General features: G+C 47.5%; 7 protein-coding genes across 7 annotated transcripts; 3 read left to right on the top strand and 4 right to left on the bottom strand.

Moving 5' to 3' along the window:
• Positions 1 to 1023: 1023 nt before the first annotated feature.
• On the top strand, positions 1024 to 1911 carry DFJ58DRAFT_394358 (uncharacterized protein). The gene is made up of 3 exons (XM_041380182.1): positions 1024 to 1366; positions 1419 to 1488; positions 1559 to 1911. The coding sequence occupies exons 1-3, from the start codon at positions 1068 to 1070 to the stop codon at positions 1790 to 1792; spliced, it is 603 nt and encodes a 200-aa protein (XP_041243700.1). The 5' UTR covers positions 1024 to 1067; the 3' UTR covers positions 1793 to 1911.
• Positions 1912 to 2030: 119 nt separating this feature from the next.
• DFJ58DRAFT_728238 (uncharacterized protein) lies at positions 2031 to 3655 on the bottom strand (the record flags this gene model as incomplete). Its single annotated transcript, XM_041385572.1, has 8 exons — positions 2031 to 2248; positions 2305 to 2421; positions 2474 to 2651; positions 2702 to 2844; positions 2892 to 3193; positions 3248 to 3314; positions 3366 to 3471; positions 3527 to 3655. 8 exons carry the CDS (start codon positions 3653 to 3655, stop codon positions 2031 to 2033), a joined length of 1260 nt encoding a protein of 419 aa, XP_041243699.1.
• Positions 3656 to 4314: 659 nt separating this feature from the next.
• On the top strand, positions 4315 to 4992 carry DFJ58DRAFT_728237 (uncharacterized protein; the record flags this gene model as incomplete). The annotated part of the gene is made up of 3 exons (XM_041385571.1): positions 4315 to 4604; positions 4664 to 4733; positions 4789 to 4992. The coding sequence occupies 3 exons, from the start codon at positions 4315 to 4317 to the stop codon at positions 4990 to 4992; spliced, it is 564 nt and encodes a 187-aa protein (XP_041243698.1).
• Positions 4993 to 5692: 700 nt separating this feature from the next.
• DFJ58DRAFT_789588 (exosome component Rrp46) lies at positions 5693 to 6798 on the top strand. The gene is made up of 3 exons (XM_041390226.1): positions 5693 to 6228; positions 6267 to 6520; positions 6577 to 6798. The coding sequence occupies exons 1-2, from the start codon at positions 5736 to 5738 to the stop codon at positions 6485 to 6487; spliced, it is 714 nt and encodes a 237-aa protein (XP_041243697.1). The 5' UTR covers positions 5693 to 5735; the 3' UTR covers positions 6488 to 6520; positions 6577 to 6798.
• Positions 6799 to 7861: 1063 nt separating this feature from the next.
• DFJ58DRAFT_789586 (kinase-like domain-containing protein) lies at positions 7862 to 9598 on the bottom strand. The gene is made up of 9 exons (XM_041390225.1): positions 9430 to 9598; positions 9299 to 9327; positions 9138 to 9246; positions 9027 to 9080; positions 8790 to 8975; positions 8704 to 8734; positions 8614 to 8651; positions 8343 to 8567; positions 7862 to 8295 (listed from the first exon to the last, which is right to left on the bottom strand). Exons 1-9 carry the CDS (start codon positions 9529 to 9531, stop codon positions 8089 to 8091), a joined length of 981 nt encoding a protein of 326 aa, XP_041243696.1. The 5' UTR covers positions 9532 to 9598; the 3' UTR covers positions 7862 to 8088.
• A 350-nt stretch (positions 9599 to 9948) lies between these two features.
• On the bottom strand, positions 9949 to 11890 carry DFJ58DRAFT_394299 (kinase-like domain-containing protein). The gene is made up of 9 exons (XM_041380181.1): positions 11399 to 11890; positions 11268 to 11344; positions 11088 to 11217; positions 10978 to 11037; positions 10744 to 10929; positions 10649 to 10679; positions 10560 to 10597; positions 10289 to 10507; positions 9949 to 10228 (listed from the first exon to the last, which is right to left on the bottom strand). The coding sequence occupies exons 1-9, from the start codon at positions 11531 to 11533 to the stop codon at positions 9998 to 10000; spliced, it is 1107 nt and encodes a 368-aa protein (XP_041243695.1). The 5' UTR covers positions 11534 to 11890; the 3' UTR covers positions 9949 to 9997.
• DFJ58DRAFT_394291 (kinase-like protein) lies at positions 11831 to 13265 on the bottom strand. The gene is made up of 7 exons (XM_041380180.1): positions 13162 to 13265; positions 12917 to 13102; positions 12840 to 12870; positions 12748 to 12785; positions 12474 to 12695; positions 12155 to 12424; positions 11831 to 12094 (listed from the first exon to the last, which is right to left on the bottom strand). Exons 1-6 carry the CDS (start codon positions 13252 to 13254, stop codon positions 12188 to 12190), a joined length of 807 nt encoding a protein of 268 aa, XP_041243694.1. The 5' UTR covers positions 13255 to 13265; the 3' UTR covers positions 11831 to 12094; positions 12155 to 12187.
• Positions 13266 to 13909: the final 644 nt, after the last annotated feature.

Genomic DNA, 13909 nt, shown 5'->3' with positions numbered 1-13909 from the left:
GCACTGCATATAGTAAATATGGTTGAACTACCTCGTCAACTCGAACATCGTCGTAGGCCTACACTGGGGAATTATGGACCGGTGGAAATGTCACACGAACTTTAGATTCTACTTAGATTGTCACTGTATTTTAACTACATAACCGCGAAATGACAATATGGTACATACTGTCGTATCCCCATGCCGTTCCCACCAATATTATTCTTATGTGCAGCTGGACTTGAATGCGGAATTCAAAGTTAAAACCCGGCGGCCATGACCGGCGGCTCAGAGGCTATTGTGTCCACCACGTCATACTATGTTGCTGCGCGTTTTTTTCCTGTTTCTATCCGTCCTGTTCCGCATCTCTCTGTTCCGCACATTGTGCATGAGTGGTATTCCAAGGGAAATTTGATTTAACCCTGTAATTGCGATGTACCCGAGAAGTTTGGCATATACTGGATCTAGACTTGGAAGCGTGCCGGACCTAAACAGTCTAGAGATTTATGGGCGAAGTCCGGCATGTATCATAGAGCTGTGCTGGAACCTACACCACGCATGAGCCTGTACCGGCACCACCGGAGACAATCGGACAACAGCCACAGCAACTTGCAAATCATGACATAGTGGGCGCGCGAGATGTGTACCATTGTATTACCACATACGCACGACGCGGGCCATTTGGTGACGCAAGAAGCAAGGCTATAGCTAACAACCCCAAGCTACGTGAAGGATCTCCAACTTGCGTATCTTTGCACAACCGATGCCAAGATCCGTTTCTAGAATCCGTTATATTTTGTCTCTTGCCTCTCAGGGGGTTCCAAGCACGGTCCCGGCGGTACTTCTCAACCTTCCCACCTCAGTGGGCCACCTGTGCACACGAGATCTTGAGGCGTGGTTCCTCACCGCTTCATCGTTTCATTTTCAGGAACATTTTAAACTGTATCGACAAGGCTGTACTCAATACTGCCTGATATATGAGGTCCGAGTGTCTTACTTGCACAGCCTCAAGGACTTGCTGTGTTTCTTAAATAGCATGTCGGTCATGAAGACATGCGCACCTACAACCTTCGCTCATCTTTTGCATCATGCAGGCAATAACGACGCCAACAAATCCCGTCCCACCTAAATCATACAATTTCAGCCTGGAGGATATGAAAAACACGAAAATATTCAATAACCAACCAGCTTCCCCTCTGTACTCGGTGGTCACCGACATAAAGTCAGACAAGCGGACTGAGATCTTTGATGCTCGTGGCAATCGCTTGTTGGCTAGGGTCGACAGGAGAGATATCCTGCCAGACACCATCACGTTTCCCAACCGAAATAATGGCTCTTCAATAAACCTCAGTAAATGGCTGCAGAAAAGCAAGCTTGAGAATGGACAGTACGTGAACTGGTATAGGTGAGCGCAGTCCAGTGACTGACGTGCAACACAGTCATATCCACTCCATTGAGACTGCACATGGAACTTACGTGTGGAAGTCAGACGCCGAATACCGACTTGCTGTAAGTCAACACGCGATACGTCGCCTGTGCCACTCTCTGACGTTTGCTCTCGCGAATTACGTTCTGTTAGTTGTATCGGAAGGGTGACATGTCCAACCCTGTTGCGCACCTCCAACCGGGAACGCGGACCCAAAACTTCGCGGTAATCATGCAGGAAGAAGCGGAGCTCATTCGCGACGACGTCATCGTGTCCTTCTTGATTCTCGAACAACGCCTAAGAATATTTGAGAAGAACATCGTCGTCGGAGGGGGAAAGTTCGAGCAAAATCGCACGGTATTGGGACATCGCGTTAATACACCGTGATTCCCTGGGCGTGGATCCACGTCAAGGATCTTGAGTCTGGAAAACTATAGATTTCTTGGGGTAACGTGAACTAGTTCGCAGCTGAAAGGGGGTACCATTCTTTGGGATTGTATACGGGGACGCACACGCAGACTTGAAGAAATGCATGCCAGAACTTCATCCATATATTTAGTGTAAATAAAATTATCGTCGATCGCCTAAGTTGAGCAGGCGAAAGCGCACCCAGGTCCACCCCTGTTCATCCCCTCCAATAGTTTGGTTTTATGAAAGGCATCGGGGAGACGATGGCCTTCCTCATTTTCTTTCGGATGTCAATTTCAACCTCGGTGCCTTTCTTGTGGAAGCCAGACTTCACATAGCCCATCGCAATATTTTTCCCAAGCGTGGGGGAAGGAATGCCTGACGTGACCACGCCAATCAATTCTTTTTGAGGCGATGAATATATTTGGGCGCCCTCTGTATGGTGGTTATTAGCATCAAATTTACGGAAAAAAGGTAGCAACTGTTCTCACCTCGGGCAGGCGCACCATCCACGACGAATCCCACTCGGCGTCTCGGAGGGCCATCTTTCAGATGTTTACGTACCCCTTCCGCTCCAATGAAATCTCCAGTCTCTTTACGTTCCTTGCCTGAACGTGCAGTCAGTTTTACGACATCATTCTCACGCTAAGGGATTCTCACCGATGACCCAAGTCAAACCAGCCTCAACAGGAGTAGTATCCTCGTCCAAGTCATGACCATATAAACACATGCCAGCTTCTAGACGTAGGGAGTCCCGAGCACCCAGACCTGCCAGTTGCACTGGGGCTTTGCTGAGCAATTTGGTAACATCTGCCGTTTGAGATGGTGGTATCGAGATCTAGAATTGTGAGAAAGCAAACCTTAAAAAAATAGTCAAAGTGTGCCCACCTCAAATCCGTCCTCACCGGTATAGCCTCCCCGAGCAACGTGCAGGTTGAAACCCTCGATGGGTATAAATGCAGACTTGCCAAATGTTAGCTCACGTAAATCGAAGGAGGTCAAGCTCTGCAGATACTGCGCAGCTGCAGGACCTGAAACACGAGTCAGAGGTTAGGGAAACCAGCTAGGTCACGCTGACCTTGCAACGCAACAAGTCCCCAATCCTCCAAGATCTCGTGCTCCACCTTTCCACTTTTTGCGCTATCACTAGCATTCCACTCCTCAAGCTTCTCCTTGAACCACGTGAGATCCCTATCCCGTCTTCCAGCATTTGTCACCACGTAATAAGCATCTTCTGAGTGCTTCGTGATGACGGTGTCGTCAATGATACCCCCCTTTTCATTCAGGATAACAGATAAGGTAGAAGTATACGGGGCGAGGGACGTAAGCGACGAGGGCGTCAACCACTCTAAAAATGCTGTAGCAGTACGTCCCCGGAAACTTGATTTGTTTCAGTTTGCAGTGTGGTAATGATGAAGGTATAATGCGACCCACTTAGATTGTACCATGTGTCCAACATCAAATAAACCGGCATCGGTGCGGACATGAGCGTGACTGGCAACTAGAAACCAATCATTAATGCGATGCTTCTGAAAGCCGAGTGCGACCGCACCTTGGCCGACGTTCCCGTAGGCAAGAGGCATTTGATATCCAGCGAATGGCACCATCTTCGCGTCATTCTTGATATGAAAGTCGTAAAGACCTGTTTTCCTAAGGGTCTGAACAGAGGTCTGTGAGAATAATGTTTTAGCTAGCAGGTTTGCAACGACCTACTCCTTCTGTAGAGGTTGCTAATCCTCGAAGGTTGGTCCAACCTGGCAAGCTACGGTGAGTTCGACATCTTGACCCAGAGAGAATAAAACGTCGAGCTGTGCATGTAGATAGAGTACGAAGGGTCGACATTATGATCCAAATGGTAGTCTAAAGTTGGTCTAAGATAAGCTGTGAATTTGCGGTCTTCCGTCTCAGAAGTCGGGTGGGAGTTACATACGGTTAGTACTGACAAGTTACTAGCTATTGTGTCGGACTTGTACTACGCTATACTCTCAGTTTCAAACAACTTACCACCTTCTCAGCTGCATACATTATAATACCATGCTCATATGTCTTCCGTGCGCACAAGGACTGTGGCTCCCACCAAATGACGAACTTCAGGATGGCCACCACCGCCGGGACGACCCCTCCTAGTCGGTTCCTAATCAGAACCAATCACTCAGTGATTGCGCTCAATATCCCCCGGAGGAAATTTGTGAAACCGTTGCTTGCGAAGTCATCATCATCATGATATGGGCATCCAGGAATCAGGATTTCAAGTCCTGAATCTGAAACTCGATATTGTTATGGATGTTGGAGACCGGCTCACAGGACACTTGCCGGATGATAGTTGTTACGTGCCCAGATCATCATGATCATCCGAAAAGTTCTCGTGATGATAGCAAACTGGTACGAGGTACGTACTACTACTCAATTGAGATATAAACACTAGTGACAGTTGTCGTTTCTCATGTTCGGTCAGATTCACTGATGCCACTTCTCAGGCTTGTCTTAGACATCGATTCACCATGGACTCTGCAGCGACGCTCGTCAACCCCACTCCGCCTACACCCTACTTCATGACCAGCACTAATCTAAAGAACGCCATATTTTACGCGCAACCTGGTATCCCACTGTACACGATCACCAACGATGGGAAACAGACAATAGTCAACGACCGTCGTACTCCTGGTCGGATTGTTGCCATTTTCCATCAGCGAGAATTTCTCCCAAATACTATTTCATTTCCAGAACGGAATGGTAGCGCATCCATCAGCGTGCAAAAATGGCTCCGAAAAACCAAGCTTGCAGACGGAACGTAAGCCGTGCTTTGCCTACAGAACGACCTTTGGAGAATTCACGAGTTGGATACTGTAGAACTGCTTTTGTCATGGGGACCGATTACGGGCCATGCGTGTGGAAGATGATCTCAAGCCATCGTCAAAAGGTGATTTCTCTTCTTCACAAAAGTGCCTTTCCTCACCACTGCCTCCGTCCTACAGGTTTACGCTCAATGTGACTTGGACAGGCCAATAGCATCATGTTCATTCCATACCACGGTGTCAAACGGAAAGCCTGCATTTTCACTGGAATACGATGCAGAGCCTTTGCGTGAAGATATTCTGGTGGCTTATCTGCTCCAGAAACAACGAGTAACGTCAGAGGACAGGCTTATCGATGTCTTTGTAGGATCTCCAGCAGGGTAGACAAGATTTCATGGACGCTGTTTATAGGGCTTGGGACATCTCTACAGAAGTAAGGTTACTTATCTCACTGAGACTTGCTCATACATATCGCACATAATTCAGTCTCTCGACTTATCGATGATCTTGGGACTGACTTGTCCGCCTGTAAACTCACCACCAGGGCATCGATTTACTGGGGTTCCCAACGAGCCAGTGCGTTCTCGCCAGTAGGCATATACCATGTTTATCCATGCCAGCGCAACACAAATTGAAGTATTTCAAATTTCAAATTTCCCAGCGTCAGTCTTCAACGGGAAACATTTCGTATTCCTACTCGCATTTCAGGTGATCATCTAGTAGTTGTATCAATATGCTTCCCTACAAGATTTAGTAACGTTAAACGAACTGAGCCTCCAGTACTTCCGAGTCATACTTGTAATATGATGATCAAGGTGACTGTCGTTCTTTCGCAGAATGATTCAGACGTGAACAATTAAAAGTGGTGAATATTTCCATGACAAACATATGTTCTACTCCCTCCATGCTGCGATACATGGCCATGGAAAACATCTGGGCAGAAATTTGCAGATATGAGCGAGAACTCCGACTTGACCCCAGAGAAGCGCTCACTGGCAAGCGCTCATTCCTCCATGATGTGAGAAACTCGAATTCAGCTTGATCAGGAACCCTAACCCCATTTTTAGGTTTCCCTTCTCCGCAACTTTGCAAAAACATGGACATCCAAACAGTCATCTAATACGACCATGTCATCCACAGCTCTGCAATCCATCAGCATCTCATGCGAAGAAGGCCTTGATGGCGTTGATGGATCAGCTAGATTCTCCTTCTGCCCTTCTTGCTCAGCTCTTGCTTCAGTCAGTGGTCCCATTGCAGCCCGCCTAGCTGCTGAGCACCCTGCTCGCGCAACCGTCGAAGTGCACGTCCGTCCGCTCTCATCAGTGCCAGGAACTGCAGAGAAATCTCGTGGAATGGCCATACGAGAGATCGTGGAACGCTCGTGTCTTCTTGCACAACATCCTCGCACTCTCATTCAGGTTGTCGTTCAAGCTTTAACGAACCCGACCCCCGGTTATGCCCTTCTCGCAGCCGAAATCAATGCATGCACACTTGCTCTTATTAACACCGGTTCAATCGCGATGCGTGGAGTGGTTTGCGCGGTTTCTGTCCGTAGAGTGAAGAAGGGGAGCGTGGTTTCTGTGGAGGTTGACATAGCCGATGATGCTGTACGTGAGGGAGGTGGATGTTTGCTTTCCTGTTTGGGTTTGCCCTGTCAGGACCGATAAAAGGAAGTGTACCACCCTGTGAAGATGTTTGGTCAACTTACAGCGCTCGCCCTGGGTCATCTTTTGATCAGGCTGAGCTTGTAAGGGCTAAAGAGGTGGCACGGGAAGCTGCAGCGGAGGTGTGGCAATGCATGAAAAATAACATACCCCATCAAAAAATGGTAGGAGAGACACAGTCACCAGAAGAAGTCGTTGTCAAGATGGAAATATAAGTGCCGTCGGACGAAGGGCTGTACATAGAAATTGTACGTATCCCCTGCTCTATTCACTCCGTTGCTGTTCAAGAAGTCAACTCTTCTAGACTTCATATCCAATTAGTGGCATTGACTTGAAAAGCTGCATTCATTGCATCCTGTCAGCTTTGCGCTGCACGCCTACTCCTGTGATTGTGACATCTTTAGCCCGCGGCGTTTGTTGCACAGGGATAATATTAACGCCATTCGTGTAACGACTGCGGGTGCCGTATTTCCACTGCTTTGATTGTCCATCAACTGCAGTCTGCCAGGCATGCTAAGCGTTTCACGGAGTTTAGGGTATGTTCACTCAGATGGTCCGCCGATGATGGTAGACATCCTGTACAGCGGTACCTCAACCCTCGTTTGTCGAGCGCTGAAGCCACGTCCTCCGGCCTCCCCGATGAATTGGCAACCGTATTCGAATGAATCTCGAAATTCGCTAATCAAATTGTGTCACACGAAGCGATGGTCCCGTACGACTTTTGCCACGCGCTATTTACAATGAGTCCCACCACCTCCAAAAACATGCGAGCGTCGGGTTTACCCTAACCTCCAGAGTGCAGAGGTAAGCGTTTAGACAGCTGTAATGCGGCACTTTCTTAGTACCCTATCTTGCTCACAGGTCTGTATTTGAGACTGTCACGTCACAGGATGAGATATTTTTGCAATTAATGTCGCAGTCAACGGTTGCGGTCTGCCGCGTCTCTGGCACATGAACGCCATGTACGACGTCACAGATACCTTCAACTCTATTTCAGGGTTTCACTTCCGAAGTGAGGATAGACGCGGGGCTGGAGTGATAGATCCCCATACCTTGGATAGGTAACTCCACACTGTTTGAAGCTCTTACCATCTCAGGCTTGTGTAAGAGAAGTGCTGATCATTTGTGGGGCAGCTCGGACCATCATGAGATAAGTGTCAGGGTGCAGGGATATTGAACCTACCAGTCAAATCTACATCGATAACGACTTTGCGAATAGCGACTTCGACCTATCCAGAAATGCCGCATGGTCCACCTATGAACTTCAGAAATCTGAGTGCCCAAGCCCTTGCTATCGTCGGTCTGAGGAAGACTTATGATTCACGAACACATTGATGGGGCCCAAACCCCGCATGTGTTCCATGACAGGCTGGTATTTATGTAAGTTCCCTATAAGCTCGCCGCCACAGGTCGCTACCCAGTCAGATCCCGAAGTCATATATGAGTAACGTAACTTGCGTGTCAGACGTCTCAACATGCGTACCCGTCATGCCCTTGACACTTACAAACCTGTCGAAGGCTGACACATCGATGAGTCTTGAAAAACGTGCTGATGTGACATTGAGAATCAGTGTCTCTTGGGCTGTGACAACAATATGATATCGTAACCTGAGCACACTCACCATTGGGACATACAACGGACATGAATCATTACAAGTAAATATCACGCAAGCTCCAGGAACCCGAGCTTGACGGCGGGGTACCTCCCAGTAGTACTACACTAAGGAAATATAGCCTCGTCATCTCCGGTTCGTGCAGTGCTATGACTATAGTACTTAGGAGTCGAGGTTCGTAAGGTCGTAACAAATGAGCATGCTCAGAACTCTAGTTCATTAATGCGAGAGTGTAGTTTTTCCATACTGGGGCGTTGTTGGGGAGCTAACCAACATTGCTGGATAACGCTCCATTGAGTATCGTTAACGCAGGAGCTGTCTGGGCGCAGTGGCGTGACACCTGTAGATATCGCAAAGAAGACCTGTGCGTCACGCTGGAAGTAATGATAAGGGACCTTGCCAGAAAGGACCTAGGGCGAGGCTGAGGACATATTCACTGAGACAAAAATACACGCACTTGAAGCATGATACATCCAAAGGAATATACGTCACCTTGAGTACTAGGAAAGCCTATAGAATTGCTTGATTCGTCGGGAACTTGAAAAAGCTCTGGTCCGATCCATCTCACCGCTCCTCCAATGGAAGAAGAGAAATAAGTCTCGCTAGAAAACTCCAGCAGTAGAGTTGCCATCCCAAAGTCAGCCACACATGCTCGTCCGAGATCGTTGATGAAGATATTGGACTAAACAAGGTATTAATGTCGCCCAATAGAATCGAGTGGTGCATACCCCAGAAAGACTTCCGTGGATGACGCCATGGTGATGCACTGTCAGAAAGCTTAAATGGGCGCGAGCAATAGAGGGAAAGTTAACACATACGATAAAGGACTGCGGAAATGATTTCTAAGAGCTGTATAATCCCGTGAAATGGGTCAGCAATCGTGACAAGTGTGATGGCCGCTCACCATTGCCTTTCGAGTTGAGGCAGTGGTTTGATGGTAGTTTTGCTCCAAGTAACGTGTTAGAGTGCCATTCTTCATCCATGGGCATACCAAAGCTGGTAATGGGCCAAATCCAAGTGTCATCCCGAAGATTGGTATAACATTCTCGTGATCCAACCCCAGCCATCCTTCAATTGCTGTACTCAATCTCTGTATTTGACATTGAGCACACAACAGGAAGTTCAATTCCAAAAGACTTGCCTTGCTCTTCCCTTCCCTGTCCAAATCACTTCCGTGCATCCTAATAGATTTTAACTGCCACCTGCGGTTTGCCAGTGAATGTATTCTAAAACGTTAATGAGATATAAATACCTCAACGGCCCCGGAATCCTTCCTCCAGCTGCACTTCCACACATCACAATACCCTCCGTATGCTGTAGGATAGGATCCCTTTCCTTCTATTTGTCCCGTAAGAATACCACTGAACAGAACAGTGTTACATTAGTGTTGAAGCGAGTAGAAACCAATGATACCTTCTTGTCTGACCGTCGGCAGGATATACCTAATTCGAATGCAATGCACGTCAGTATATTATAGAAAAGCTACGTGAACGACTAAGGACGTGCTGCTCGAGCTTGAGCGTAGAAAAAAAAGTGAAACTTGCCTGATTTACCCACAAGCCCGAGAGAGGCAGCTGTTGGAAGAATCTCACGATGACGGCTCCAAGCCATGACCGAACTAAAGGATGGTCGTCGCGCTCAGACATTACACTTTACAATAAGGGCAACTCCCAACACTTTGGGAGTAAGGTTCGAGAAAAATGCAAATGTACGTTACACGTACTTATAGTTACCAAGGCGCTTGAATTTTCCAAGCAGTGTGAACTTGGTGCTAGTAGCGTGTTTCAATTTTCACATAATTCACAATCACCGTGGCTGTACTGAGCATCTCTGAATTCTCCTGGGGCTCTACAAGCTTCGCTTTTCCTCTATCTGCACGAGTATCGTGACAAGTTACGATATTTGGGGAACTTGGGGTGGAGAACGAAGCATTTCAACTTCGGAAGTTGGCTCAAATTGCTGTCTAGGAATTCGGGGCAGTGCTGCAGTGCACCCGAGTCTTCTCATGCCTGTTATCGCCGCGGTAACTGAAAAACCAAACTAGCACAAATAGTACTTTGTAGAACGAGTCGAATGCAGTAAAGAATGCTACCTAGTATGTACTGCAACTACTTATAGTCTCCCAAACTTCCGTGCATCGTCCAGTTCCCTTTTGATGAATTCGGCTATATCCTTCACTGTTACAGATCGTTCTTGCTTCTTACGCCAGCAGCGTCTCATGAATTCCCAATGACGGTCATCAATGGGAGGTTCGGGAAGTCGTAGAGGTTCCCTGCCCTTGAACTTCTCACTGATGACCATAAAATCCGTCCACCTATCGTAGGGTACGCGGCCAGAAAGTACCTGTCGTGGAGTTAATAATCATATTAGCAATTTGGTACACAACGTGGCTGGTTGACTTGCCTGCAGCATTACGCAACCCACAGAGTAAATATCACTCCTTATACACGCACGGCACGGAGATCCGTCTTGCAGGGGCATCAATAACTCTGGCGCAGCCCAACGTACATTCCCTGGCTTGCAGGACGTCGAGTATGAATGTCCCGTGAGCTCCTCATGCAAGAAGGAGAGGCCAAAATCACACAAAAGCGGCTCTCCTTGTCCGTCAATCAGTATGTTCGACTACAGATGAACATGTCAAATCCCAAATGAATATCATGGTTCATGAACATACTCCTGTGATGTCACCATGTACAACCTCTTGTGAATGAACTAGAAGCCCGTACATCAAAAGACGCCATGTGCTTGTTGGAGAGTACTTACGATATGAGACTGCTGATACCAATCCTTGAAGCTTGGAGCACAGAATACGTAAGTCGACTTTGTTTGGTGAATCAGAGGATCAAACAGGTACTTACAATGCGGAATCTCAACCCCAAAGAGAGATCCTCGTGCTTTAATTCCAGGTAAAAATTCAATGAACCGTGCTCAACCCATGGACAAACTAGGGCTGGAAGAGGGCCAAACCCCCATGTAAGTCCGAGGAGCGGTAAGATGTGCACATCTTTCAGGGTAGCCCATATTTTTGCCTCCCTGCACAGTCGCTAGTACAGAATCAGATCGCGGGTTTACAGAGGATGTCGACAGCTTACCTTACTCTTCTTCTCTCTATCTTTAACATCGCCCTGAATCCTGATTGCTTTCACAGCGACCTAGTGGACAGTCAATATGTGTGGGACTGACGGGCACAATTCAGACGAACCCTCATACTATCCTTCCCGATCCAGATGCATTTCCATACATCGCTGAATCCGCCGATGCTGTTAGGGAAGGCACCCTTGTCTTTAATCTGTCCACTGAGATCAGGAAGGCCGTCTATTAGGTCAATGTATCTGATTCGCCATGATTTAGAGTGAAATGCCAGAATCACTAAGCCACCAACATTGGTTCGTCAGCTTCATGGCTTGTGACTGGCTGTGACGCCGCTAGGTGATGTACGATGTCCATCCGAGGTTGATCCTGCAATAAAGCGTTCGACAGGCTACTCCTGATAGAGGAAGTAGAATTACACACTAATACATCTGGACCGGACTCAAACGAACGGCCGTTCACAGGGGGCTTGGAGGGCAGAAGACGGAGAATTCCTTCCCAGAACGAAGACCACCCACTAGTTGGGCTAACTGGTGACTCGGTCTTCTGTTCTGACATCAGGAAATAGCAACAGGGCAGTGAGAAAATAAGCACAATACAACACAAGCCGTTATACCATCTTTTATGCAAGAAGACAGGCCCTAGATCTAGTAGATCACTATGGTTAGCACGTTGGCCTGCAAAATTTCAGCCTGAGACACCGGTGCCGGAGAAACTCAAAGTATAAGATTCAGATGCAAGGAGCGCTCACTGTAATTGCCATCGCGAACCAGATACCAAGCTATTGTTGACGCTCTAGCAATGAGGTGATCAGCACTGAAACAATCTGGGTAAGACGAACGACAGCGCTTGCGAGCAGGACCTTAGATAGTGGATGATCGCTATCAGAACGATCCATGACAGATATGCAAGGTGTTGTGACACTGGCTTCTTCATGACAGATTTGGATGCTCTAACGAGATTCAGAGGTCGTTCAAAGAAAGCATTAGCCTCGTTGCATCAGATGATGATATCCTGGCGCAGATAACCGATGTGAGTAGCCCACTTATACCGAATCAAGGGTTGCGGCCATTGTTATTATGTGGCGTTTACTATTGAAGAACTTTCGAGAATACAGAACTTGGTTCAAATGGTGAGCAATGGATTTTGTTGCACGAGAATAAGAAGTCAAGTACGTACAGACAGGCATGATGGTAAGCCAACCTCAAGAGATTAGTCGGGAGATGATGTGTCATGGTGTAAGAGGTAGAGCTGGTCTTTGATGTATTCATCTACCCGCTGAGATGATGGCCTGCAGTCCTTGACGGACCAGCAATTCATAATAAAACTCCAATGACGATCGATGATGACGGGAAACTCAGGACGCGACGGTTTTGTTCCGAGAGAAATTGCGACCACAACTTGTGCGTCTCGCTTGAACTCGTAGTAGGGTGGTTTGCCCGTCAATACCTGGCGCAAGGGTGAGACTCGGTGTTGAAGGAACGTAATTTGGGCAAACCTGGAAAAAAATGCACCCAAACGAATATATGTCGCTATTTGATGTCGGGATCATGATTGTGCCTTCTTCTTCGGGAATTGCAAGAAGTTCGGGGGCTATCCATCGCACAGTGCCATTCAAGGCAGACGTGAAATAAGACGTGCCTACAAAGTCCACAGCTATAACAGAGAGACCAAAGTCGGATAGATGGGCCCTTCCATCAGATGAGATGAGGACATTGGACTGCAGATGTGATCATCATCAGTAAATTGAATTCAGGAAACCATCTTCTCACCCCAGTAAGATCGCCGTGAACAACACAGCACGAGTGAACTGAAGCAAAAGAACCATCACCAACTATGCCGTAAAACTGAGCAGGACACTTACGGTATTGAAGACCCGCAGAAACATCACTGAGCTGCGAAGGCATGAGTACGCTTTCAGATAGATCATACCAGACACACCAGTTGGAAACGGTTGATTATGGACAAAGTTTCGCCATGGGATTCCAGATAACCTGAAAGCGATCCGTTGTTATACCAGGGGCAAACCAGGGCAACGAATTGGCCAAAGCCTGATACAGTTCCGTACAGCGGGACGATGTTGTCGTGTCTGAGTCTCGACCAAACTTTGAGCTCACGGCAAAGCCTCTATAACAACCAACTTTAGCAACACTGAATTGTACGGAGCACGCTCATCGCTGACGCACCCTACTTTTTTTCTTCGCATCCTCTTCATCTAGTGCTTGACTCCTGATTGACTTCACAGCCACCTCAGGTGCATCTTCATCAAACTCTGACATGCTTAAAAATCGAGACGCACTTACTACGATAATATTACTATTCCTGATCCATGTACATCGCCAGATGTCACTCAGGCCACCGAAAGAAGTGGCATAAGAGCTCGTGCGATTTAATTGGCCAGTTAAATCTGGCAGGGTATCCATTCTGAACTGGCAAGTCAGCCTCAATGCTGTAGTGTTTGGCTGTGGTCTCACTGGTTTCTTGGATCATTGTTGGGAATTGACTGTGGAGAACTGATGGGAGATACTACTCCAAGTGACGTTGCCAGAAATTGGAGTGTCTGATGCATTTTGGAGAAAAGTTGGAGCTTGTGTGTCGGCTCCACTGGCTTGGGGTGTGAATCTGTGGTGTAAAGTTGCGTTGGCATTCTAGAAAATAAACTCGCTGCACCGGACGAGGATTCAGTGGGTGAAGCGTCATTAGCTGAGTCTCGACTTCCGGGTGCGGCCAACGTTTCAGCAGTCTGCTGTAGTACAAATCAGTCCTTCCATAAATCGGTATGAAAATGCACCAGAAGAATTACAATGGAAAATGGAAGGACCCTAAATATCACTCACAGACTTGTGCTCTAGAAGCTTGTGTTTTTGACAGCAATCACGAGACGGTCCATTGACAGCATCGTTCGGAGTATTATCATGGTCCGCTTTCGGGTCT

Source organism: Suillus subalutaceus, assembly GCF_016647625.1.
Source record: "Suillus subalutaceus strain FC151 chromosome Unknown DFJ58scaffold_56, whole genome shotgun sequence".
Taxonomy (NCBI): domain Eukaryota; kingdom Fungi; phylum Basidiomycota; class Agaricomycetes; order Boletales; family Suillaceae; genus Suillus; species Suillus subalutaceus.
This window is presented reverse-complemented; position numbering and strand designations above follow the sequence as displayed.